The 27728-nt window shown below is 36.6% G+C and overlaps 1 protein-coding gene across 1 annotated transcript; it reads right to left on the reverse strand.

The window, feature by feature from the left end:
• Positions 1 to 513: 513 nt before the first annotated feature.
• On the reverse strand, positions 514 to 26398 carry mas (masquerade). The gene is made up of 14 exons (XM_053759344.2): positions 26223 to 26398; positions 12929 to 13078; positions 11667 to 11774; positions 10809 to 11005; positions 10174 to 10383; positions 9816 to 9943; positions 8261 to 8391; positions 7452 to 7643; positions 6570 to 6647; positions 5844 to 6003; positions 5023 to 5210; positions 4352 to 4441; positions 3504 to 3658; positions 514 to 2966 (listed from the first exon to the last, which is right to left on the reverse strand). Exons 1-14 carry the CDS (start codon positions 26308 to 26310, stop codon positions 2799 to 2801), a joined length of 2043 nt encoding a protein of 680 aa, XP_053615319.1. The 5' UTR covers positions 26311 to 26398; the 3' UTR covers positions 514 to 2798.
• Between the last annotated feature and the right edge of the window lie 1330 nt (positions 26399 to 27728).

A 27728-nucleotide genomic window follows, 5' to 3' on the forward strand; every position in this document is an offset into this window, starting at 1 on the left:
CATAAAATCGTGTAATTGGTTTCAAATGTCAAGGCAAATGACCTTTGAAACCAATTACCAATTAATTAGACAATAAATGAGCGCGCTGTTTCTTCTTGGCCGGCAATACTGGATGTTTATCAACCAATCTTTTCTTTGGCGAACTACTATTATTTGTCATCGTAATACCAAATAAAAATACTTCGTTAAAAATAATAAATGTGTGGAATATGGATAAAATTGTTTCTTTTTTATTTATTTTTCTTCTCAGCAGTGGTCGTTCCGAAATATTAGTAGTTTGTAGATTTGGTAAATATTATTTAATTTAGAAAATGACGTGAAAAAGTGCCTGTGAAGGCCTAATTTCTGAATAAATTATTTGATTTTGATTTAACATGGAATGAAATTTCCTTTTTTGTGGCCAGTTGTGATAATGGACCAAAGTGACAAATTTCTTATCCAACAGTCAAAACCGCATCGAAATGAGTAGTAATAGTAATTGATAAGACAACATAGGGAATAAAAATAACAACATAATATTCTTATATTTATTTGCGAACTGATAAGACTTATAATATACAGAACACTGGGCTGTTATCATACTTAGTTTTAGTGCGTTTTTATGTCTTTAGTGTAGTTTATTTATAAATTTTCAATTCGTGCGTTTTATATACCATATATAAAATTAAGTATGATGCAGCCCTCAAAATCTATGTACACCTCTACAAGAGTATAGTATAAAATATATATCTAAACACATATGACGTAACTTACTTATTGTGTTTAGATATATATTTTATACTTAGTATAAAATATATATTTAAACACATTATGACGTAACTTACTTATCCAAATTCTCCGAAAGTGCACTCTTTTTCATATATTTTTATCGAATTGTTGTTCGTTTACTTTTTTGTATGTTTTCTTTAAAATGAATAACAGAATAAGCTAAAAACGTCGATGTTTTTGCGAATGCTCACTGTTCATGTATAATTTGGATTAAATAAAATTTAAAATGATCATATCTAGGCCAAAATAATAATTTTACATAGACCTGGCTGTTCAAATAAAAACATTGATATTGGTGGTATTTAAAATTAAATATTGTTTGGTTTTTAGACTATTTCTAACTGGCTATATCTAAAATACATTTAAATACATAGAAATTTTGATAAATACAAAGTTTTTCAATTCAATGTGATAATGAGTAGGTACTAAATTTCTTGATAACAATCTATATTTTCAACTATAAAAGTTTAAGTACCTAGGTAGTATCAAAATGCGTAATGCGCGAATGGTTATATCGTGGAATTATTATTTACTCAGAGTACCTAGTAATTGCATGGGTTATATAAATAAAGTAAACGCAGTTTTTTCTTACAAGTTATACTATGACATGACAGAAATTTACTTATGATTTTGCAGTAATACATATAAATTAAAAAAACATTTTTAAGAAATTCCTTTTATGTTTAATAAACGTTTTACTTCAGAATTTATTATAGGTTTGCACTCATATTTTGATTTATTTTCAACAAAATTTAACAATAAGTATGAAAATTGTCCACATGTCAGAACTCGTAAGAAAATCACAAGTCTATCGAGTTAACTTTTTAAAAAACTGTCATGAAAGTCATAATGGTGGGTGCTTATATATAAATTTAAATGCCTTTCTAGTATAACTAAAATAAATAATTATCTACGAGCATTATCAATAAATATTTACATTCCTTATAGTAACCGCAATACTATGCTTCAACACTGCATAAAATATATTGTAGGTAAAAAAATATAGAATTCAAAATAAATTTAAAAATATTTATTCATTTTAATGTCCCCGAAAAAGCTCCAATCCATTTTTGGTAGTCTTGTAAATAAAAATTTACAAACAACTGTAAAAATTCTTTTGATCTCAAAGACTTTAGAGGCACACATGAAATAAAAGTTTTATTAGAAGACATTATTCGTGGAATTTAATAAAACACTTTTAAGGTTAAGTATCCAATAAGTTTTACTTGAATTTTGTTAATTTCTCCAAGTCCAATCTGAGCTAAAACGCATTTCATAGGTTTTCCCTATTTGAGCTGATTTCAGTGTTTTCTTAAACTTCAAGATATTTCTTAAAGAACGATTTGTATATTTCAAGTATTTTAAAGTAGCTTTATTATATTCGGCAATGTAGGTTGTTTACTGATTTCGGGTCATGTTTAAATATTATATTTTTATTAATTTCTTAACTTTTTCTTAACTAAATATCTTTCATTCAAATGTACAATTGCCTAGGTAAAGGTCAAATCGAATTTCGTTTGTAGAGGCAGAGTCGAATATACTGCCACCTAATCAAAGGCAGGCTGGCTTTGTCCAAGCAAAGGCATTAATGTATCTACCGTTGCTTAGGAAAAGGCTCAATCATATCTACCATCGTCGAGGCAAAACTGAAACGTACTCAGCATCATTTAGGCAAAGGCTGAAAAGAATTTACCGTTGCCTATGAAAGGTAAAATCGAATCCACTGGCTCCTAGATAAAGACCAATAATTGTAAATAGGTGTCGATTCTGTTAACGTTAAGTCAATATATTAAAAAATAAAATTATTATTGCTAAGTTATAATTTGTAAATAAATATAAGTGTTGTGTTAATTTTGCATTTTGAGCACGCTCAGAATAAGAATGAACTACAATTTAGATGCTATATTGACTCAGCGTTAGTAGAATCTAAAACCTGATATCACCTAGACAAAGGCTCACTCATATTTGTCGCTTAGGCAAAGGCCGATTTTGTCCGCCTTCGTCGCCTAGGAAAAGGCGCAAGTCTACCGCTATAGGTTATTAACGGAGATGATCTGGTTGATCCAGCCGATGAAGGAGGAGACCTTCACGTAGACGCCGGGCACGTCGCGACGGCCGCAGCCGAAGCCCCACGACACCAGCCCCACCAGCTCGTAGAAACCGTCGTCTTGACACACTAACGGGCCTCCGCCGTCACCCTGTTATAGACAATGAAAATGATCATTTTTGGAAAAGTTGGATACCTGGCTCTTTCCGCTTAAAGGCTGTGAAAGAAAACGGGAAATCTTTCGGAAGAGAGAGAGATCATTTTATCTTTCTTCCGTATTATTTAGGTTTATTGGTAAGAAATACCGTCAAAGTTATACAATTTTAATAAAGATGTAAGGTTACGAGAGTTCTTACGTAATTTAAAATAAATTTGTAATGGTGAGTTAGTCGACAATCTGACTTGAAAATGTCAGTTTGTTAGTTTGAAGACTCGTGTGTTGCACGAATAAAACACATACAGAGAAAGCAATAAAATAAAAAAGAGACGCGTAGGTACAAATGCTGATTTATCCCAGAGAGGGATTTCTTCTAGTCGGTGTTTGAAAGGAAATACTTTAACCCACAAAGTAAGTTTTATTTTAATGGTATATAATCAACACTTATTTTGATATGGAATAAACAGATGCTTGGATCGATGGGCTATCGATATTTCATTTCAAGGTCACCCATCGATTATTAAATATTACCTGACAGGCGTCGTTCCCCTCCTCCCCGCCCGCGCAGAACGAGCTGGCGGGCAGAATGAAGATCTTCTCGGTGACAGCATTCACTTTCCTGATGCACTCCGCGTCGCTCACGATGGGCAGCTCAGCTTCGCGGACTCTCAGGGGGATCGGGCCAGCTGGAGAATTAAATTAAACATTATACGGGGCAGTCTTTCAGTTTGGCACTTCCATCTTGATGTTCGAATGGAGGGATTAACGTTTTGTCAAAATATTTATACCCAGCGGTATCTCCATCGCTCACTTGCCTATATGTTTAGGTACGTAAGGTGCAAGATAATTTTTCATTTGCTTCTTACAAAAACTTGTTGAGAAGGAGGAAAAAATTATCTATGTTGCAAACCAATTTAAGAAAGAAAGAAAAGAAAGAAAGAAATCATTTATTCGGCAAACACATAAAATCCAAACATACAAAAGAGTAACGAGTATAGATCGAATACAATATGTAAGCCGAAATGGCGACCAGCTCAGCATGGTGCCATGGTATCGAGCCAAGGCGCTGATTTACAGCTGAAACCAAGTACAAAACTAGGTAAGGTGGCAAAATAAACAAGTTAATATGTACGGAAACAGAAACAAACAACAGCAAACATTAGGATTAAACATATACTGACTTAGGAAAAAATGTAAAAAAAGAAATAAAGATAAATTATATGGAAGCTATGGAAAATATATATATATTAATTTCGATCCCATGAATTATATTTCATACAAATAATATATTCTTTTAGATTTTCGCGTCTCGCGTCTTTAAGCGTTTTGCTTCCTTACTTCGCTCAACGTAACTAGATCAGAAAACATCTGAAACTGACCTTCGCCCATATACCCGTATCCAGTGACTGTACACCTCTTCCCAGCTGCGTGGCTCACTCCTCGCGCCGGCAGACACACCAGACATACTCCTGGAAATTAATTGACTTATATAGCTTCCTTTATCGCACATTTGAGCTTGTGGCCGAGTAAGAAGCCAAACGTGAGCTTCTTCTAAGTGTTGATAGATTTTCGAGTGAAAGTCTGTCAACAAACAATCAATTGCCTATATCATGTAAGCAGATTCAAAATATTTTATTCAACTTATGGGATGGTATATATCAGTTATTGATGTTAAAATCGGACTTTCAAAGCGCAGGTAAAGAAGATGAAGCACTAAGCTTGTATCGGGTCTGATGGACACAAACACAGAAACAGTATATATATACGTATATCTTGTATCCGCACACGTATATCTTGACTGAAGGACAAGTCGAAGCTCGGAGAGGGAAAGGAGAGCCACGAAGGGGAGTCATGGAGCAGTTGAAGGAGAAGGCAGGTCTGTGTCGTGTAGCGAAGTAAAATCGATGGCAATCGAACAATGTTCTTCAATCTTAAATGCTTGATAATGATAGTTGATAGACCTCCGTAAAATTTGATAGATCTTAATATCTTTATTTATATAAAAATGTCTCAAGAAGCTCAAGAAGGCAATTTTTAAAAATATACAAACCCTCCATCAACTCGGCTTTGCCATGCAGCTTCAACAGCGCTATGTCGTTATCAAGGGTCTGGCTGTTGTGGTTGTGGTGGATGTAGGTGGTAGCGACCCTGAGCGTCTGCGCGCCAGGGCTGCCGTACTTCCGGGTGAGGTCGTGGTCACCAACCCTGACGTAGATGGCGTCTCCAGAACGAACGATGCTGGAAGGATAAATTTATTTAAGCTTATTTATATAAGGAGCGTTTTAATGCAATATGGGCAATGATTTCTATTGGGTCGCTTTAAAACGTTCGCACACGACTGCTATAGAAGTTATTTTTATTCTTATCCTTTTACATATTATAAAACAAAGTCCTCTGCCGCGTTTGTCTGTCTGTTCGCGTTTGTGAATTTAAAAACTATGGCATGGATGTTCACGCGGTTTTCACCAACAGATAGCGTGATTCCTGAGGAAGGTTTAGGTGTAAAATTTATTGTTTTTACTCGAGCGAAGCCTAGCTCGTCCTGGCTTCGCTTATTATTATTACTTATAAAAAAATCGTTTCCCGCAGTCTATCTGTGTGGTCCTTCAAACTACGCAACTGATTTTGACGTGAGTTTAGGTGATTCAAGAGGGATTAATAGAAGCCAAAACATTTCTTTTTAGAATTTTTGTCTGTCTGTATGTTTGCGTATCACGCGAAAACTACTGAATGGAATTGGATGTGGTTTTCACAGTTCTATAGCGGATAGTCTAGCTAAAATCTGGTATAGGTTCCATCGCGATACGTTACTTAGAACCCGAGATAATGCTGTCCGAATAAATCCTTAATTCATGAGACACGCAGACTCACTTGGTGACGCAGTGCGCGGCGGTGAGCACCCATTGCGTGCCGATGAGCGCGGCGCCGCACAGGTACTGGTTGAGCGAGTTGATGAGCGCCACCTGCCAGCACCACTCGCCGCGCTCGCCGTCCTCGCCGCCCATCACGCGCCCGGCGCGGCTGCTCGTGCCTGCACATTCATATGCAAACTTCTATAAGTAACCAACATTTTCGTTTCTTCCTTTTAGTCCGAGTGTGTTTACTGGTGACAGATTTTATTACATCTGACATGAGTTTTAGGACTACCTACCGCGTGTAGTGGCAATGTAATCGGATCTTTTAAACCACGCTACTGATATTGATGAAGTTTTCACTGTTATTTACTCTTTTTTAAGCCTAAGATTCAAAAACCTCATGCGAAGGCGTTCCGGGTCAATTATTAGCTTATTACAAATACGAAAGTCTATCTTCCTCTCTGTCATACTTTCACGACTAAACAGTCGTGCGTGACAGACAGAAAGACGTTGGGCCGATTTTGATGAAACTTGGAATGGATAAAGTTTATGAACCGAGGTCAATCATAGGCTACCGAGTACGGAGCTACCAGTAACAGCAAGACTTATAAAAAACGCGGTTTTATCTAAATAGAATGTTAACGAATATTTCATTTTATTATATAACTTTACCGCTTTGTCTTGTACAGATATTATTTTTAACATGTTTGCCTTTTAAAATATAATTTCTTGATTTCCTGACCTTTTACTCCGCACACGTATTTGTTATATTTCTCTGGTACTTTCAGCGTAGATCCGGGGTAGCTAGCGTCGTAAGGAGCTGCAAAACAAAAAAGTATTTAAACAAGTGTATGACAATGTTTTCAGAATTAATTAATATTCATTATTTAACCGACTAGTAGCGTAATTGGTTCAGTTATAATTGTTTTCAGTGCAAGCATCTTTATTGTATCTACTTAAATCAAATTGTTCAAATAATTTATGAAATTTGACACTTATTGTATGTATATATAGTCGTGATAACATTAAAGTTCTCTTGTGTCACGTTTAGATGTCTCTTTATGATCTCTTTGAAACAAAATGATACGATGCGATGCGACCCGACACGAATATTTCAAACACGTCTGTTACCAGTATGACATATACTCTCTTCTTCTCGTCTTATTATCTAAAAAGCCATCATTTTAGAAATAGAAACAAATTTATTCTTATAGCATAAAAACATATAATTATAGAAAACTAGCTTTTGCCCGTGGCTTCGCACGCGTTAATTTTAGTTCTTAAAAGGAATCAAAATAAAATTTCAGTTGGGTATTCTTTTATCGCGTATTCTAACACTGGTAAAATTTATTTATTACTATGATTAAAATTCGTATTTTTGTCATCTTTAGTTCAATTTCCTGTTTCCCGCTACGTGTCTCGTTCCGAAACTTGTTGTGTCCCATTTCCTACAAATTGCCCAATGTCTTTTCCTGCAACGTGCCCCTGTGGCGCTACCACAAAAGATCGTATCGCTATTCTCAATGAGGACACGGGGTAAGTGTTACTAAATGGAAAACTACCTAACTTTTTGGAATCGAGTCTTAATTAAGTAGATTTGACTCTCGATAAATAAGTGTTTTACCTATAGGTGTAGTATGGGTATGCGCTATAGCCGTGGTGTATGTATGAGTATAATGTGTGGCCGCGCTCGTGGCCAAGGGGTAGCTGTCGTTGCGGTCCTTGATGCCCAGGGCTTCCTGGATCTTGGACTTGGGCGCGCAGCACTGGGTGCCCGTCTTCTTGCATTTGAACACATCTGTCATTTCCGCGTTACCTTGAAAGTAATATAGAAAATTGGATCGTTAGCAGGGAACCAAAAATGTTTGATTTAATATGAGTTGAGAGCATTTTTATCTAATATCTCCACATCACGATTAGTTTTTCTGTCTGTACGTTTCGGTGGATGTCTTGATTGAATGTCAAATCTTATATATTGTAAAACGCAAGTGAACTTTGCAATTAATCAAGGAAGCGATAAGTTTGATTTCAGGAATTTTTTAAGGTGTTGTCCATTGATATATAAGTATATGTAATTATTGCCACAAGCTTTTATTGTCGTCAGAGAGATCTAGTTGCATCAACATTTATCGTATCACCAAAAAATCATGCATGTGCAGATTGTGCAGGTTAATCTCGGTTCCCCAGTTCCCTCGCTGGGAGCCGATCCAGGTCCACGAGGTCAGGCATATCATAAAATGAATTATCGTCAAATTAAAAGGTACATATAAACTTTAGCTCAATCGTTTAAAGATATTTTCTTCAAAAGTTACCATATCTCGGACGCTTACTTAATGGCCGCTAAAGAGAGATTCGCTTCGAAATTGAATTGAAATATTCTACCTGAACATACATAGAATATACTGTAAATGTTTTCAAACAGAAGGTACTTACGGAAACAAGTGAAGGACAGCAGCGACACGATGCAGGATCCGGGACAGTCGGGGCGGGGGTCGGCGGGGAGCGGGGCGCTGGTCGTCGTGGTGGTGGTGGTCGTGGTAGGCCGGGGGGTGGTGCGGGGGACCCTGGGAGGAAATAAACATAGATACTTAGTTTAAGAAAACAGTCGAAAATTCTCAGGTTCGAAACCTTACACCTGCCACACGAGTTTGTATCCCAATTTGACTCATGTACAGTTTTCAATTTACAGGAGGAATCATCGAGATATCTATCGATTATGCATGCACCCATCAAAACTGCTTTACTCGGTAATAGCATAGTATGTATGGCACCGAAAATTTACAACAAAATTCCAAATCAATATAAAAGCTTAAATTTAAATCTATTTAAAAAGCACCTCAAGTCTTTATTAACTGATAAATGTTATTATACTTTAAATGATTTCTTTAATGATAGACTCGGATAGAATTTAGGGCTAGTATACATTATATTTTTTTTTGTTTTGGATTTGTAGTGGATAGCATGCTCCTCTTTATTTATTTATATTTGCATACCTATATTCGGTAAAACGTGTAGGTCTAATTCATTTTGACATCAATTTATCTATTTGTACTCATGTTTTTAGCAAATAAATGTTTTCTTTCTTTCTTTCATAGTGAAATAAACCATGTAGTGAATTCAAAATAATGATTAATTAATCCGGATGAGCAATAAGTTCTTCTATAACACAGAAACTCGTCGAAATTTCCGTCTATAATCGCAATTTTCATGACAATATCAATTGGAATAATTATGGCGGTAGAAGAAGATTCTACTAGGCTGACGTCGTCGCTGTAGCTTGCTGAGTCAGTCGCCCAGTGACCGCGGACCTTTGTAACAAGGTCTGAAATGTTTGGGAAATAGAAAAGGTATGTGCGCGTTTAATACTTGTCGTTTAATTAATAGATAATTATGCAACGCGAAAGTTGTTCGCCGCGAACTTAGACCTCGCGAACACAATATTTTGTAATAAAATCACCACACTTTATATATAATTATGTATATTTCAACTCACCAGTATTCACTTATTAAATAACTAATCGTAATAACAATACATTAACATTACTGAGACTGAAATACCACAGAGTTGTTACCTCGACGAGTCCCCGCAAGCAAGTCCCAATCATACTATCAGGCTGGCATTGCCTGCCAATCCCCCACTACTCAACAGCTACCAGTGTTGCCGTCTTATAAAAATTAAGTTACTAAATTACAGTTACAGTGTTGTCATATATTTGTTTTTGACGAATTACAAAGAATCATGACAATTTTTTTTACAAAATTGTGATTATTTCAAAAACTACTTAGCCGATTTTGTTGCCCCATGTACCTACTTAAAAATTCTATTGACAGATCTTACATATATTTTAAATTTCAACAAAATCGGAAAAACGGTTTGAAAGTTATCGCGTTACAAACATACATACAAAAATGTATTTTTGCCCCAAGTTGATTTGTAGATCTCGCTCGCTCGGTCAAAAAGTAGTAATATCAATTGGCTAAAGAATACCTGGTGTTGTCGCAGCAGATGGTGCCACTGTGCTTGCACTGCGTGTTGGAGACCAGCACCGAGGGCCGCTCGCAGAACGCGGCCATGATGTGCAGCACGCAGTACCCGGGACAGCGGGGCAGGGGCGGCTGGGGAATTCAGTATATAATATGGCTTGGGTAACTCAACGCTTCTCATTGAACTTACTGCGAATGAGTCACGGGGTTTTTAATAAAGATGGACGGGCAAGACAACATAGAATATAATTTGACCGCACCTTACGCTGTCAAGTTATACCGTTCTTCATCCTTATTAGTAATTTGCTCCAAAATGACAACAATTCACTTAATACTAAAGATGTGTGATATGTATGTCTTACCGGCTGTGTAGGTCTAGGCGTGGTAGTAGTCTTGGGTAGCTTTGGTTTCTCCACTACTTCCTTGGGAGGATCCCGCAGACAGCATGTGTCGCCATCAGGACAGGTCGCTTCATCGTCCACGTGGTCGCAGAGTAATGCGAACAGTGCGTTCATGCAGTCCCCTGTACACTCCTTGCCAGGACTGGACTTTGGTGGAGACGTTGTTGTTAGCTGGAAACGAATAATAATAGAGAACGAATGAATGAATGATCTTTATTGCGCTAAATATAGTGCATTACATTTTTCAAAGGATATACTTTTGTGGGTTGGCATCACATGTAGTTTCTAAAACTGCTAGTGAAGGAAAATGACAGATTTCTGTTTGGTTTCTTTTTTAGTTTAAAATCTTCCACTCTCGATTTCCTGGATAGATGCCGGTAGTCGTAAACCTGACACCATACGAGAGAAAAGAGAGTAAGTACCTAGTTGTTAGGTGATATTTTCATTGTCTTTTCACGACCATGGCCAGTCTAAGAATCAATTTGTGAATCAACTGTTGACACGTCGAGTGTCCGTCTATTTTAGGACAGGATAACACTCCGTCAATTCTTGGAAACATGTGCATGTGACATGTCAATAGTAAAAAAAAAACTTACAGCAGTGCTAGGCTTTTTGGTGGGTTTGTTCTTGTGTTCACTTGGCACCACTAGGTCGGGGGGTGGTTTGCCCCCATACCGGTCGGTGGTGACGCAGCACTGCCTGCCCTGCACGCACAGGTTGGGGGAGGTCAAGTACGCCTGGCAGTACAGGAGGAGATGGGTCTCAACGCAGACCCCTGGGCAGGCTATGTTACCTGGAAGCGGGTAGCGTGATAAAGAAATATAACCGTATGTTACAAATTACCTATATAGATGTCGTATGTACACATACGAAGTGGTAAGATACGGTATATCCTGTGTCCGAAGTTTCCACTTCCAAAAGTGATGCTTGTAAGGATATTTTTTACTGTGGAGTCATTGGGCGACCAATTTTCAGAAGTGTTAATATCAACTTGTTACTTCGCTTATAGGATCTATTCAAGGTATCGTGTCTATTACTTCGTATGTATATCTCAAAGGTTGCCTGCAAGGTTTTCGTGAGAGGGGCCTAGCTGACTGTTACACAGGTCCTGTTTGGGAGACATCACAGAGTATTGTACAACCGCCTTTGTAAAACTAGCTAAGTATATATTTGTTGAGATATTCTTGTTTATTATTTTTTATTTATTTAATCCTAGATGTTGCCCGTGGCTTCGCTTCCTTGGGAATTTTGGGATAAAATATAGCCTATAGCAATCTTGGATAATGTACCTTTGTAATGGTGAAAGAATTACTGAAATCGGTTCGGTAGTTTCGGAGATTACCCGCCTCAAACATACAAACTCACAAACGCTTACCTCTTTATAATAAAAGTATAGATATTGTTACTATATATCCCTATATTGATTCCTAAAAATGAGTGTACCTAATAATTACCACTGTCTTTGTACTTGTCGGCGGGATGTTCTGTGGTGTCCTCCTCCTCGGAGTCCGCGGGCGTGTGGTGGGAGGTCGTCGGCCGCTCGCTGCTCAGGGAGCTGTTGCCTGAAATGAGATAGATAAATGTGGGAATGGTATGTATCCGAATGTATGATAAAAGAATGAAAGAGTTTAGTATGTGTATTCGAACGCTGAGAGTGAGAGGACGGATGTTAGAGCGAGAGAGAAGACATATGGCGACGAGGAGATTTTAGCTAAGACGTTACGATTAAGATTTGCGAGAAAATAACACCACACGATTTCTGTGGTGAAAATACAAGATTTCAAAAATTCTATTGTTTGACTGTTCCCCGATCCCACATAAATAATATCTTTATTTATATCGGAACAGTACACAAGTGTCACGCGGCTCGACAGGCGTGTGGAACTCGCGTATTCGCGCCAGTCATCATGTCCGTGACATAGACGAACTCCAAGAGTTCTGACCAGCTGTGCTGCTACGGCCACGTCTTGTGTAGACCGGCAAATTACTTAGGAAATAAAAGTCTTGTTATGCCGCCTCCGCCTGGTTATGCCGGCAGAAGGAGCAAACCCAATAAATACTGGCTTGATGTCATCAAGGACGATATGTGTGCTAATTAATCAATTTGTAGGCTGTGCTAGTTCGTCTGTTTACTAGTATATTAGTATCTAGTAGATAGATAGGTAGGTAGATAAAACATTTATTTGTTCAACTGTAGTATCATCCCTTGACCAACTTTAACAACCCGCGCGGGAGGAGTGGGCCCTTAGACCACACGCACATTATTTAATATAAAAGAATGCTACTTCATCCATCATAAATGTGTACATGAGAATACTCGTACTAAGTCACGCACTTCCAGATGTATTGTAAGATGTATTGTAAGAAACACAGAAAACACTACAGATTTATTGTACCCTCATCGATTATTAGTATTGTTGTGTGTTATTTAATATTTATCTAGTACTACCTTTTGCCCGCGGCTTCGCCCGCGCGAATTTCATACAAAGTTTCACTCTCCATTATAATCATTTGGGGGTAGATTTTTGAAAGAAAAGTTCGGTGTTACGCACTTTGTCCATCAATTTGACACCCAAGATACTGCGTTCCAACCGCACGTTGTTCATAATACAACTATTGTTTAACAAATTAACGTGAATAATATTTATTTATTTATTTACAGACAATCATAACATCTTCTCAGTTACCCAAGTCGATGCTACTTTTAAACCCTCACCTAAAGGTCCATCGACACAGCACTTCATGCTCGGTTTGGGGCACTCTACCTGGTCCAGCACGTGTGGACACATGAGCGCCGCGAACGAGTGTTGGCAGCTACCCGGACAGTTCTTCGCGTCCACCTGCGTGTCCAGGGTCTCCAGCAGACCTGGAACACAATTGTCAATGATTTAGAAATGGTAATTACTTTTTGGTACGTTTTAGAAAAGTATTTTAAACTTATATGGGGCTTTTATAAAACCGATATTTTTTTAGGCGTTTAAGAGCTGATGTTACAATTAGGTATGCTTCAGTTCTATCGGATTACAATGTGAACAAAATTTCAATTGATTGTTGGTCAATTGTTTTTGTTATCTCCAGGATCGAAGGGATGCTATAAATTAAATAAATAATACATAGCTTGATAGGATATATAATTTGTAATATATGTGTACTTAATTTATTGTATAATAATTTATATGGATACATACATAAAAAATTGTGTTTTTATTCAATTTTGGAAATACTTTTTATTGGACGTGAATTGAACCAACCGAATCTAAAGGGTTTTTTAGTATGGATCATATCTTAAAATGAAACCAAAATCGTTTTATAGCACGATACAAGTAGTATAGTCCTAATATTATGGGAAAGTAAGTTTGTTTGTTACCTCTTCATGCTCTATCTCCTCAACCAATCGTCTTGAAATTTTGCGTACATGTACATAATTTGAAGACAATAATAAATGATGAATGAATACATAATTTGAAGCATGGAGAAGGATATAGGGTATCTTTCATCCCGGAAAATTAACGCGGGTGAAGCCGCGGGCAAGAGATAGTAAACAATAAAAAACCCACCTCACTCACTAGACCAGCCCAGCTCGGGGAATGGGGTCACTTAGAACCCAAAAAAGCGACCTTGCCTATGACCGTGACGCATCACCCATAGCGAGCTGTTCCTTTCATTATGTGTGTGTATGTGTGTCAGTCTAACGGTAACCCGGCCGGAATGTCTTAGGTAACACTGTCGAATCGTGAAGTCACTTGTGGGGCCGTTGCGATCAGTAATGTAACGACATTTCGTAAGGTCGGGTTTTACAGTTAATTAAATTTATGAGTGATGTGCGGAGTTTAATATTTTGGGTTTAAGTTTCGTTGTTTCTTCGACGATCTCTGTGGTCTAATGGTCGTCATACCGACTGCTACGCTGGGGGATCCGGGTTCGATCCCTAGTAATGATGGAAGAAAAATTATCTTTTTCAAATTGACCTGGGTCTTGGATGTTTATCCAATATGTAGTATATGTTAAGAAATATAGTATCGTTGAGTTAGTATCCCATAACACAAGTCGCGAACTTCAGGATGGTCGGTCTTCGACGCTCAATGGCTGGTGGCAACCAGGAAAACCATCAGATGAGAAAGAACACAAGTCTCGAACTTACTTTGGGGCTAACTCAATATGTGTGGTTTGGTATATTTAGTTTTATACTTCTTAGTTGAATACAGACATTTCGTAAATTTCTTTTCACCAATTTTTTTATTCGGATGAAAAATTATTTAATTTAAATCCATATTAAAAATATAAATGGGAAATTCTGGGAATACAAAATCACAAGACCTATTTTGATGATGTTTGGAATAAATACAGTTAACCGGTGTCAAACATAGATTACCGCGGGCGAATCTGCGGACAATAGCAATATAAATTTACGCATTTACAATAACAGTACCCATAGATTCATGTATCTGTCTAGTTTCGATTCATCTGTATAGAGAACAGAGCATTCCTCGTGTATCGTGTTTAGCCTATAGTAAGTACCGGAGACCAAGCCCCAAACACCGTTACCCGATGACCTAATGTGAACGGAGAAATCGGCCGCCATTGCCCGAAAACGAAAGTCTCCACAAGGACTTTAGTACAAAATAAACTATACTAAAGTTCTCTATCCATATATTTTTACTTATTTCTTAGTTACTAGCGGCCCATCCCGGCTTCGCTCGGGTAGAAATATTATAATTATACACCTAAACCTTCCTCAGGAATCACACAATCTATTGGTGAAAACCGTATGAAAATCTGTGCAGTAGTTTTTGAGTTTATCACGAACAGACAGACAGGCAGACAGACAGACGGGGCAGAGGTCTTTATTGTATAATATGTAAGGATAACATGTCCCACTGCTGGGCAAAAGTGGGGACTCTCTTTCCACGTGTCCCTTTCTATTCTTCTCCATTCCAATTCATTCATTGCATAAATATGTTTTTCCTAATATACTTTAGCAGTAACGATTTTATTCCTTTTTTTACATTTTTTCCTAAGTCAGTATATGTTTAATCCTAATGTTTGCTGTTGTTTGTTTCTGTTTCCGTACATATTAACTTGTTTATTTTGCCACCATACCTACTCTTGTACTTGGTTCCAGCTGAAAATCAGCGCCTTGGCTCGATACCACGGCACCATGCTGAGCTGGTCGCCATTTCGGCTTACATATTGTATTCGATCTATATTCGTTACTCTTTTGTATGTTTGGATTTTATGTGTTTGCCGAATAAATGATTTCTTTCTTTCTTTCTATTTTGGCAAAACAGTACTTTTGCATAATATTATTATTATATTTACTTAACTAGGTTTTGGCATATATTTTTATTATAACTACATAACAATATATATTATAACTATAAAATAATGTATGTAATGTGTAAAAAAAACTTGTTCCATAAATAAAAAGTATACCCAATAGGGTACATCTTCAAGCAAGATTGAACAATCAAACTAGTAATATTTGTTGGTATACCTGTGACCAACACAATAGCGAGCAGCGTTTGTTTGTGTGTTTCAAATATTATAAACGGTAAGTAGAATAAAATAATTGGATAAGTAGATATGCTTCAACACTATTATGCTTTAAAAAGTATGCGTACAGGGGAATCGAAGATGTACCCAATAGGGCCATGCTACCTCAAGGTAACGAATTGAAGGGACTGGCATTTTTGTAAATAAAAAAAATAATTATTTTCTTTATTTAACGATTTGGTTTTATTCGTTTTAATTTATTTTAGTTGTATAAAGTAGCTTAGGTTAAAATAATGTGATGTATGTAAAAAAACTTGTCCCATAAATAAAAAGTATACCCAATAGGGTACATCTTCAAGCAAGATCGAAGAATCAAAGCTCCAGTAACAACGACTGTATCATAAAACATGATCGTGATCGATGCCTACGTCAGATCGGGCGAGTCTAAACGTCAAGCGTGGGCGCCGGCTTTCCCGGGGTCAACGACCGCGAAACTCGCCGCGAGCTGTGATACAATAATGCACCCGACTGCACCTGACGACAGCTCGGACATAACACGGAGAGATACGATAGATAGGTAAATAGATACATATAGTCTGGCAACGAAGTGAAGAAAATTGATTTTTGACGAATAATTTTTTTTGACATGATCTCGAGCTCGGTGGTTAAGAGCACTGTCCCCGAGGCACGTGGTTTAAATTCTCGATCACTCCCAGAATTTTTACATCTCATTATTACAACAAAATAATGTTTAATCACTGCTGTACCATCCCATGTGAGATAGCACAACAGTGGTCAACATGCATGCAGTCAGGTCTGCTGGCCACCATTCTCAAGATGCTGTTATTATTATGTATACTATTATTATAAAGAGGTAAGCGTTTGTGAGTTTGTGACTTTGTGAGTTTGTATGTTTGAGGCGGGTAATCTCCGATACCACCGAACGATACTTTCAAAATTTCTTTCAACATTAGAAAGGTATTGTTATAGGTTATATTTTATCTCAAAATTCCCACAGGAGCGAAGTCCCAGGCAACATCTAGTTATATATATTATGATTAGAGGTGGAGTATAAATAAAACTATCTTTCTCTCATCTCTGCATGTTATTGGTTTCATGGGCTCAGTGTAAATCTAAAGCGCAATACACATCGAGCCCGCCGGGCCGCCGACAAAGCCCGGCGACACAACCCGGCGGCAGAATCATGTCGGCAACATGCGCCTGCGCGTGTTACCCGCCGACATGTTGGCGGCTTGGGTACGCCTGCGCTCAGTTGCCCGGCGACACTCGATCTGTAGTGACGTGCTTGTTTTTTTACGACATGGAGTGGGACGACGAAAAATGTCTTACGTTACTTAATTAATCTTACGTTAATTAATCTTTATCATGAGAAGGAGGTATTGTGGAATCCAAAACACCCAGATCATAAAAGTCGACCAAAGCGTTTTGACTCATTGAACGAAATAGCAAACCATTTTAAGACAAATGTATCAGAAATTGAAAGAAAAATTAAAAACTTGACAAGTCAGTATTATAGAGAGAGAAAAAAAGTGACTGACTCAAAAAAGTCTGGTATCGGTACAGATTGTGTATATCAGAGCAAGTGGTTTGCATATAAATCATTTAGTTTTTTGCAAAACAAGAATACTCCTACTGCCATGATCGAATACTTAGATTTATTTAAAAAAAAAATTATATTAATACTTAGATTTATTTTTAAAAAAAATTACCTTTACATACTCGGAAAGGCCATCGATTATAGCTTGGCATACTTCTGGGATAATGTATGAAATAATTTGAGGAGATACTTTGAACACGTCACAAAGGCTAATGAATGATTCGCCCGTACTCAGGTATTTTAATGTTATTGCTAATCTGTCTTGTGCCGAAATTGCAGTTCTGCAATTTGTATCTTTTTTAACTATTCTCGGCCCAACAATATTTAATAAATATTCAAAGTCGGTATTGGTTAATTTCATGAATGTTTGAAAATGTATGGGATTTTGTACAATCAAGTCATCTGCTTTCAAATCTCTTAATCTGTCACGATTGCTATAACAATTGCGACTCAGTGAACTAGGTCTAACCCAACAGCTTCGTTTTCTTTGCAGCGATCCAGCAATAAACATTCCACAAGCTGCTATCAACAGATCACTGCCATCGTCCATTTTTAAGATTATTTCTATTTACTGAATTATCGAAGATACACCATCAAAATTATATGACACAACCACACAACCTTTATCGACACGCGGCAATCACTGACTGCCAAATAAATTTCTCATCTCAAGCCGCCGACATGCCGCCGACCAAATTTTCCGACTTGAGCCGCCAACTAGACCGCCGACAAAAAGTTGCCGACATATGTCGGCGGCCCGGCGGGCTCAATGTGTATTGCGCTTAATAAAATAACCTTAACACTTTGAAGATTCGGTTGCTAACTAACATAGCCTGCCTGACGTTTACTTTCATCTGAGAGTGTGGTACCCATGCAGACGACCATTGTGCCTAGGTCTACCTCTGGTGTACGTAAGATCCATAACAAACCTAGGATTCAAAGATTTATCTTCTCCTTTTTAATTTTAAGTCACCATCTGCTCCATCGTCTTCAGAAAGGCCTAGCCGCTTCACGTCCCGCTGGACTCTTGTCAGCCAGGTGGTGATAGGTTTGGTATAAATGGAAAGGCACTTTTTGACGACATTATCCTCGGATCTGCGCATGATGTGATCGTACCATCTCAGTCTAGACTCACGCATCTTATTGGAGCTATTTTAAAACATCCTCTTATATGCTTATGGCGCAATTTATCTTTAAGAGTTACTCCTCCTAAGTTAAATGTTATTTAGATGTGTTTGTTTATGTTAGTTTGATGGAGTTTTTGTTCTATGTACGAGTGATTATAAAAATTAATAGGCGTCGATTGCATATGGAATTTTTCTGTATCACAGATCGCGTCAAACGAAACGTTTCATTAAAAACTTATAACTACCTATTAGCGTGTTTGTAGCCTTGTTTGCTCGTGTCCGGCGCGCGGCGTTGAGTCTAGAAAACAAGACTCAGCTAAGTAATTGGTTTCATGACAGATTATTGTCGATGAAATTAAAACTAGATTAATTTGTGTTAATTTGTCCACCCTCTTATTCATAAAGAAATTATTTATGTGTTTACATTATGGATAAATAGGTAGATAGATAGATAAAGGCGTTTATTTGATGCTACCATACAATAAATAGATATTAACAAAAAGAGACAGGTTTTAGATTTTTGCTTTGCGTGGCCCCCCTAAGAATACGACCACTCCACATCCTCCCGTGGATATCGTACAGATGAATATTAAGTGTTCAGCTGAGTTTTCTTTTTATGCTTACCCTGGGCTTAATTACGTCACAGCCCCGAATGAAACACGTGAAAATGAGAGAGAGAGAAAGATAGGTCTACCTCGGACATCATTGTGTCATCTAGAAGGTTTTTATTTGACACCCCATTTTCTGAGACAAAAAAATGTAATTACTGGTGTTTCTACAAACAAACATTTTTCTTTCTTTATGAATAGCGCCGGTGCTGAATAACTAACGAGTGAAATGAAACGTCGCGAGCTGCGCTGCGCACGCGCATGTGACGCACTGTCACGCTGGTAAGTCATAGATTCTTTATTCTTTCTGCAATGAGGCATGCGGTTGCCTAGAAATATACCACTCTATATTCTCCCGTGGATGTCGTACGAGGCAACTAAGGGATAAAGCCTATATGGGATAAGATCGCTGTTTTAGGTAGGTACAATCAACAGCACATCAATCTACCCAAATTCATTGCAAACTCGCCGCTATTACCGCGCCATAGAGATCTTGGTGTGCTGTTGACTGTACATGTATATTTTTTGTATTATTTTTAATATATGCGTAAGTACTTACTGCGTGGTCGTATCAGTGCATAAAATGATGTTTTTCAGGTTGACCTGGTCTTTGATGTTTATTTAATATGTATATGTTTTAAAATATAGTATCGTTGAGTAGCTATCCCATAACAAGTCTTGAATTTAATTTTATTTACTAGCTCAATCTGTGTGATTTGTCCCTATGTATTTACATAGTATAAAACAAAGTCGCTTCCCGCTGTCTGTCCCTATGTATGCTAAGATATATAAAACTACGCAACGGATTTTGATGCAGGTTTTTTTAACAGATAGAGCGTTTCATAAGGAAGGTTTATATGTATATTACATGCCTATTGTACCCGTGCGAAGCCGGTGCGAGCCGCTAGTTATCTATACTATTATTATAAAAAGGTAAGCGTTTGGGAGTTTGTATGTTTGAGGCGGGTAATCTTCGAAACTACTGAACCGATTTCAAAAATTCTTTCACCATTAGAAAGGTACATTGTCAAGATTGCTATAGGCTATATTTTATTTCAAAATTCCCACAGGAGCGAAGCCCCGGTCAACATGTAGTTATATATAAAAAGGGCATGATAGTTGCCTGGCATAAACCGTAAAAGTAGTAAGTCGCCAGTCAAATGTGCCACTAGTGAATTTGTATGTTAGTTAACATTTCATGTGGACGTGAGCTTTCTACCGTGATTCATGTGTCCAAGGGCTGTCTTATATGTAATTCGCCACCGCCAAAAGAAGTAGAAGTGGGAATAACCCATGATAGTGTATTACAAGCTTTTTTTTACCCGATTGCAAATGGGAAGTTAAGATTAAGTATAGTTTAAGGAAGTTTTTGTATAGATGTAGGGTATGTACCTAATATTCTTTATACCAATGAATCTGCCTGACTACTGGCTTCTTCAAAGAAAATAAATACTTAAGTACTGTTATCAGTCAATTCTGATCAAATACTTATAGATTGCATAAAAACAAAAATATTTTAAAAGTTATCATAGTTACCAATCAAACCGCAGTGCAGCAGAAAAGGGGGGTCAAAGAGGGGGGGGGGAAGACAGGAGAAAGTCCTTCAGACTGACCGCCGCCCGGCTTAGTCGGTAATGCTTACGTAATATTGATTTAGAGGGCGCTTCAACTGGTTTGCCGGTGAAAGCATTGCAATTCGATGGATGACTGTAAAGTTATGATGTCTGGGCGTCGCTGACTCGCGGTAATTGAGGTTTCCTCATGATTCACCGTGTGGTTCACGCCCTAAAATACGATCACTCCATGTTCTTCCGTGGATGTCGTAATGAGTTACGACTAAGGGACACGTAGCCTAAGCATCTGATAGTCAACAAAAGCGTTACCAATGAGAGCGCACAGGCAGGCGGCCGGTTGTAAAATCACAACCGAATCTTACTTAATAGTGTGTGTGGTTCCACGTTACACTACTACGATCTTTCCTTGTCGTATTCATCATGGCTGAGGATTGTGATCATTTAATGGAATGAAACATACTCCACAACTTACTTGGCAATATAATGGAGTGGTTTATTGTCATTGTCATTATATTGCAGTGGTAAAGTGCTTGCCTCTGAACCGAGAGGTCACGGGTTCGATCCCCGGTCGGGTCATGATGGAAAATGATCTTTTTCTGATTGGCCCGGGTCTTGGATGTTTATCTATATATGTATATATGTTATAAAATATAGTATCGTTGAGTTAGTATCCCATGAGTCTCGAACTTACTTTGAGGCTAGCTCAATATGTGTGATTTGTCCTAATATATTTATTCTTTCTCCATTTCAAATACTAAAATACATTAAGTATAATAGAGTGTAGGGTTCCTCACGATGTTTTCCTTCATCGAAAGCACTTGTGTCGATGAAATGAGTTAGATTGATGTATATCAATCCAATCAATATCCTTGTGTTAAAATTCCTTCAACCAATAACCAATAAGTTCATTGTATGATATTAATTCATGATCTGTCTTCGTTCCAAGTCCAAATTTTAAGTCGTGTAACTATATAAGTATCAAATTATCATCGACGTTTTAAACAGTTTGCACAATAATATCACACCACGGTTTCCATAATTTACACGCAAAAGATGTATAAAAAAAATAAACAGTAAAGTTCATTGACACTAATATTTGCATAAGTCTAGGGTCAACACAGGGCAAGAATGTTGTAATTTATTAAATTTGAATCCAGTTTTGAATGTCCAGGTTTAAAAAAAAAAACAAAAAAAATATAAAAAACCGTTGAAGGTGTAAACACTCAAGTGAATGAACGAATAAGAACTACGATGATCGACATAACTTTTGGATTTTATAATGATTTATAATTTTTTAGATCTACAATTTTGTCAATTTGTATAGCAATTTACGTTAAATGCCAATACAAGTAATAAATCACCGCATTAATGAAGCCGCTGTAAAGTTTATACTTACCAAAGTAAGAATTTATCGAACTAACAGATCTTTATAAAAATATATATGTTTAAAAAAATATATCTTTTCTTGTATGATTGACAAACTTTGTTCACTTGAAACATAACAGGTATAAATACAGATTACCATCATTGTTCTAAACTTCTGTATCGTTGTGGTAATGATAAATAAGGAAAAAAACATTAAATTTCCTCCACGTTACCTACTTTCAGTTCCACTAAACTACATAAAAACTCAGTTAAATTAGTGTAGTCATTGCTATGACTCCATTAAATTATATTAACACAACGCTAACTATGTCGACTGGAGGCGATAAACCTAGTGACTGATTTACTTCACTTTTTAGAAATGTTTGTACTAACAATTATATAAAGTACCTATCATAAATGCGAAAGTGAGTGTAAACTTTTCATAACTAAACCGGTGAACAAATGTGACTGAATTTTGATATATAAAGAGTTTTTTTTTATAACTCCGTACAGTCACCAGTTTTGGATGAGAACTGAGAATGCAACCAAAATCACGCGAGTAGGAGAAAGAGCAGAATTTGAACTTTAAGCTTCGCGATAGATAATATGCGCGTGCGCAAGTGCGTGAGGTGTGGATGCGCGCGCGCAGAGGCCGCTAACGGTGAGGACGCCGTTACTGATAATGTGAGTGTTTTTGTTACCACTCAGCGTACAAACTGATCGATTTGTACATGATCTAAATGAGGCCTTGTTATTAGTTATCTAAGGATTTCTATAATTCCGGGATTCTTAGATTGTATAATATAACTTCACTACTTCCTTATATATGGATAGTAATATATGTAGATAAGGAAGTAGTGAAGTTATTATACATCCGTCATTATTATTATATATTTGACGACCTCGGTGGCGCAGTGGTAAGGTTCTTGCCACTGAACCGAGAGGTCCCGGGTTCGATCCCCGGTCGGGTCATGATGGAAAATGATCTTTTTCTGATTGGCCCGGGTCTTGGATGTTTATCTATATATGTATTTGTTATAAAATATAGTATCGTTGAGTTAGTATCCCATAACACAAGTCTCGAACTTACTTTGGGGCTAGCTCAATCTGTGTGATTTGTCCTAATATATTTATTTATTTATTATCCTGTTGGAACACACAGTATAATTAATATAGTATAATTCATAGTGTATGCATACATACTACTATTTACAGATAGTTAAATGTTATTCTATGTACTAAGGTTTAATGTCATTCTATAAAGTGTAATATTTATAGTTTGAAAATATTCTAATTGTATCTTTTGTTTGCCCCGGCAATATGTTGGAACACCAACATTAAAAAGTTTGTTTTTTTTTATATTTAATTTTTTGATTACGTCAACATTGTCCGTATCGAATATTTCTCTCTTGTTCGTTCTCCCTCTAATAAACGGTCACGTTTCTCCGTAGCTCCTGGATTTTTATTTTTACCAGCCTAAATCTACAGTCCGCTATAATTCATATTTTACATTTTTATTCACATCCTTATTGTTACATATTATAAAACAAAGTTCACTGCCGCGTCTGTCTGTACGCGATAAACTCAAATGTAAACGTAATTTAAAATAAAGACGCCTTCAGCGTTTGTTTCTAATCTTTTTCCTTTAAACAATGCAACGGATTTGATGCAGTTTTCGCTGCTATTTAGACAATTTATTCCCGAAGGTTTATAGAAGGGCCCGGTCGCTAGTAACTTATAACTACTACTTTTTTTAAACAATATAAATGGCGCCCCCTCGTGGGAGATGGGTGGACTATATTAAAGAAGTAGCCGGAAAAGACCGGAAAAGAAAAGCCAGAAATTGGTCTCAACTCACTAAGCAAGAGAAGTCTTTTGATTCAATAAAATCCATAATAGTTAAGTTTAGAGATCGAAAGTGTGTAAGCATTAAATAAGTATGTCATGTTTTTAGTTGTATTCTAATTTACAGTGAAATAATCAAATAATTGTCTTATTATTATTACAATTACAATGCGGTAAGCGCTTACTATCAGTGTACAAGTGGGCTATTGGCTTTGTCGCATAAAAACCAGTTGAACAGATGTGTTGCGCAACTCATTGAGTTGTTAATTAAATTAGAAAATATTCAAATTAGCATATATCGAGATGACTTGTTCTATCAATTATGGTTGCCAAGAGATGTCTGTTATTAGTTATTGTAAGAGGTATTGTCTTACAATAACTAATAAGTTGCTTAATTGATACTTAAATATATATTTGGCAAAAGACTTTCGGTAAATATATATTTAATATAGATAATGAGATATATAAGAGGATGATATTACATCACTTCTTGACGCCAAAAATAAATACTAAATCTACTGCAGACTCCCAAAGCGCAGGTGAAGAAGAAGCGGTGTAGCAAACTTCTCCGCAGCCTCTTCTCCAAACTTGTCTTAGCTTCGTTCGTGTAAAACAAGAATAAAATATATATCTGTCTAGACCTTTTGAATCACTCTATCTGTTTAAAAAAATCGCATAAGTAATAAATTGCATACTTACTTTTTAAAGATCTAAGCGTACTAGGGACAGACAGCGGTAAGCAACTTTGTTTCATTCTATGTACTGATTAAAACTTAGTGGACGAATGTACATACAATATTTATAATTTCATAATTTAAATGTGAAAATGCTAGCTTTTTCAATAATATAATGAAAATTGTCAAAATAAATGTATAATTAAAAGCTAAATGTACAAAATTTCTAAAACCGCACACTATCGCTTATGTCGAATTTTTATCAATTTATTTTATTTATAAAAAAAAAACCAAAAGTGATACAAATTATGTTAGATACAGGCTTCTATGCATGTGCCAACGATATAGATGACAAGAATGAACAGAATGCCAACTCCATAATTAAGAAGTCAGTGTGTCACGGGTTCGTACCGAGGGCAGTAACACAGAAACAACCGAGCACGAAGCGTTTTCTAGTTTTTGATATAATCACGCTTCATACGTAGAAAATAAATTATGTTTACATCAGTTATAAGTGTGTTTGTTTCAAGGTGATTTGCTATAGATATATTTATTATTTTTTATTAACTAGTTAGTGCTTAGGTACTTCAATATTAAAATCTGTAATTTCCTATATTTACTACCTATTAAAGCATACTATGTATGTATACCTAAATGAAAATAGTTTTTCTTATATTTAAATTATGTATATTGTAACAGTGAACCATATTAATTTTAAATTAGATGCAACGTATTTATAAAGTACCTACCTATATGTAACAATTCGATCATACGATAGCTACTAGTAGCATATATGAAACACTAGCTGTGCCCCGGGGCTTCGCTCCCGTAGGAATTTCGGGATAAAAAGTACTCTATGTGTATTCCAGGATATATTCTACCCGCGTACCAAATTTCATAACAATCCGTCCAGTAGATTTTGTATGAGAGTAATAAACATATAGAATATAGATGTCATTAAAGGTTTTATTTCACATGTATTGGATAGGGCTAACTGTCCAATTACTTCAGGCAGATTTATCTGTCAGGTTACAATATGATATTTTATCAGTAAGTCAGGCTCTTTCTTGTAATTTATTCATACTGTTAGAACTGTTAATATTTATCGAATCCTTACTATGAATGAGGACGTTCTAGACTCGTTAGTAGGTTTATGTTCCACGTGAATGTTAACTGAGATTGTTCTCAGATGAAAATAATATAAAGTATCTAAAATAGTTTACAAGAATATCAAAGTTACTTTCAATAAATAATAAATATAACACATATATTTTCCTATCTTACATTTTCTTTTGGATTTGACAACTTTAAAAATATTAATCGGTAGGTACTTTATTATTATCTGAAGGTTTACTTTACTGGAAAACAAATGAAAGTAGGTGCCTATTTGCGCTTACATTTTCTTATTTAGAACTCTTATAGTAGATAACCGTTATGTTAAGACTACGTGAATAGTAAGCACGTTACTAGAATTTGAATTACATTTTACTATCAATTTAACTGTATCTAAGTATCATTTAAGTAAAGTATTTTTCAATATAAGTAGGTATTAATTTTAAATATGTTCCTAAAAGCGGAAAAGCTAATTCAAGACAACGGTATCATCACCATTCTCAGACCAATCTCATAACGGGACTACCCATCGATATTCAACAGCCTTGCGGCCTAAAAACACGACCTATCTCAAATCGGTGAAAGTTACTCACCGGACAAGAAAGAGCTGGCGAACGACTCATCCTGGCTAGCAATCCCGTTGACCAATAGGAGGAGGAGAATCCCTATCTTCACTGTCATGGCTGCACTAGTACACTGGTGAACTATCACAGAAGTGGGTGTGGCATGGCGCGTGCGCAGCCGGCGTCGCGTTTCTGTGCACTGGTGAAAGAAAGAAAGGGGTTTGTAAGCGCGGCGTGCGATGCGCAAAGATTATCGGTGTAGAAAGTTTGATGTGGGTGCCTACCAGAAGGAGATTCTTGGAGGCAGTGGTCGATAGTATAATTCAATCTACGGACATAAAAGAGAGACATAAATTAACAATTATTATGTTCCTGTTTATAACTTCTGTAGACGTGAAAGGGTTCAATGATAAAATTGAGGTTCCGAACTCTTTGCATTTGCAATTAGTATACCGTTTTTTTTAATACGTCTATTTTTTTCTTATGTTCTATTGTATATCTGAGATCGACAGGAGTGATTGAATTTATAATATACAACCTTTTATGACTTGGATATTATGCGTACTTGACTATGACGATCGAATCCACCAACAACCATGTCTGTATAAGTTTTACATATTATATCTTAAACAAAGTCCTAACGCATTTAACATAATTTCTTGTAATTTTGTGATACAAAGTTTTTATAAAAACTAAATGTTGACAAACTTATTAAAAGTAAATTTAATTTTACACCAACGCTTCCCTGTCCATGTCGTCCAAGTGCCAAAAGATTTATCAGTTGTTTACTGCCTAACACATCGTGTACATTCTGCGTCATATCTAATCTATGCAAGATGGCCACGACGGGACTGTCTGAGCGTCGTTTATGACCACTACATATTTACGCAGAGCTTTCCGTCAATGAGCTTTATCAATTTTGTTTCTGTTCCATTCAGAGTGCTAAAGCTGTCAATGACTCGACTCTTGAACTTCTACAGAAGGAGAAAATTACAGTACTTAAAACTGGTTACATCTTATTAGATCCTACAATTATAAATTAAACGGAGTTTCTTGACGACCTCTGCTCTGTGGCTAAGCGGTTATAAGGACGGACTGTTACAGCGCAGTTCTCGGGTTCGATCCCCGGTTAAGACAAGATGGAAAATTGTTTTTGTTTGCTGTTGTTTTAGCTGTTTTTGGATGTTTTTCTAAAATATGCTAATCCTAACCAATATTATAAATGGGAAAGTAAGTTTGTTTGTTCGTAGTACTTATAGCCAGATGAAGATTAATGCTATCCATGAATCCGAACTAACATTCAGAATTGATTCCCGTAATAATTCTCACGGTCGCCAAGTCCCGGAGAATAATCAACTTGTGTGAGTATAAACGATGAAGATGTGAAATCTTCTTTCTTCTTCTTTGCGTGTCGATGGCAAATCAAGGCTCTATTGGGTGCTACCTAAATATATTCTTGCCAGAACCGAGCCACTTCGACGGCTTCATCGGAAGCTGCCATCAAGTCTACTTGACTACTACTGTGCACCTGTGTGC

Source organism: Plodia interpunctella, chromosome 19 (assembly GCF_027563975.2).
Source record: "Plodia interpunctella isolate USDA-ARS_2022_Savannah chromosome 19, ilPloInte3.2, whole genome shotgun sequence".
NCBI classification, from domain to species: Eukaryota; Metazoa; Arthropoda; class Insecta; order Lepidoptera; family Pyralidae; genus Plodia; species Plodia interpunctella.

Coding starts and splice junctions, on each gene's coding strand:
- mas (XM_053759344.2), bottom strand. CDS start 26,310: ATGACAGTGAAGATAGGGATTCTCCTCCTCCTATTGGTCAACGGGATT. Junction 11,775..12,928: donor CTGTGTCGATGGACCTTTAG/GTGAGGGTTTAA, acceptor ATCTCATTTCAG/GCAACAGCTCCCTGAGCAGC. Junction 2,967..3,503: donor AGGGGAACGACGCCTGTCAG/GTAATATTTAAT, acceptor TGTCTATAACAG/GGTGACGGCGGAGGCCCGTT.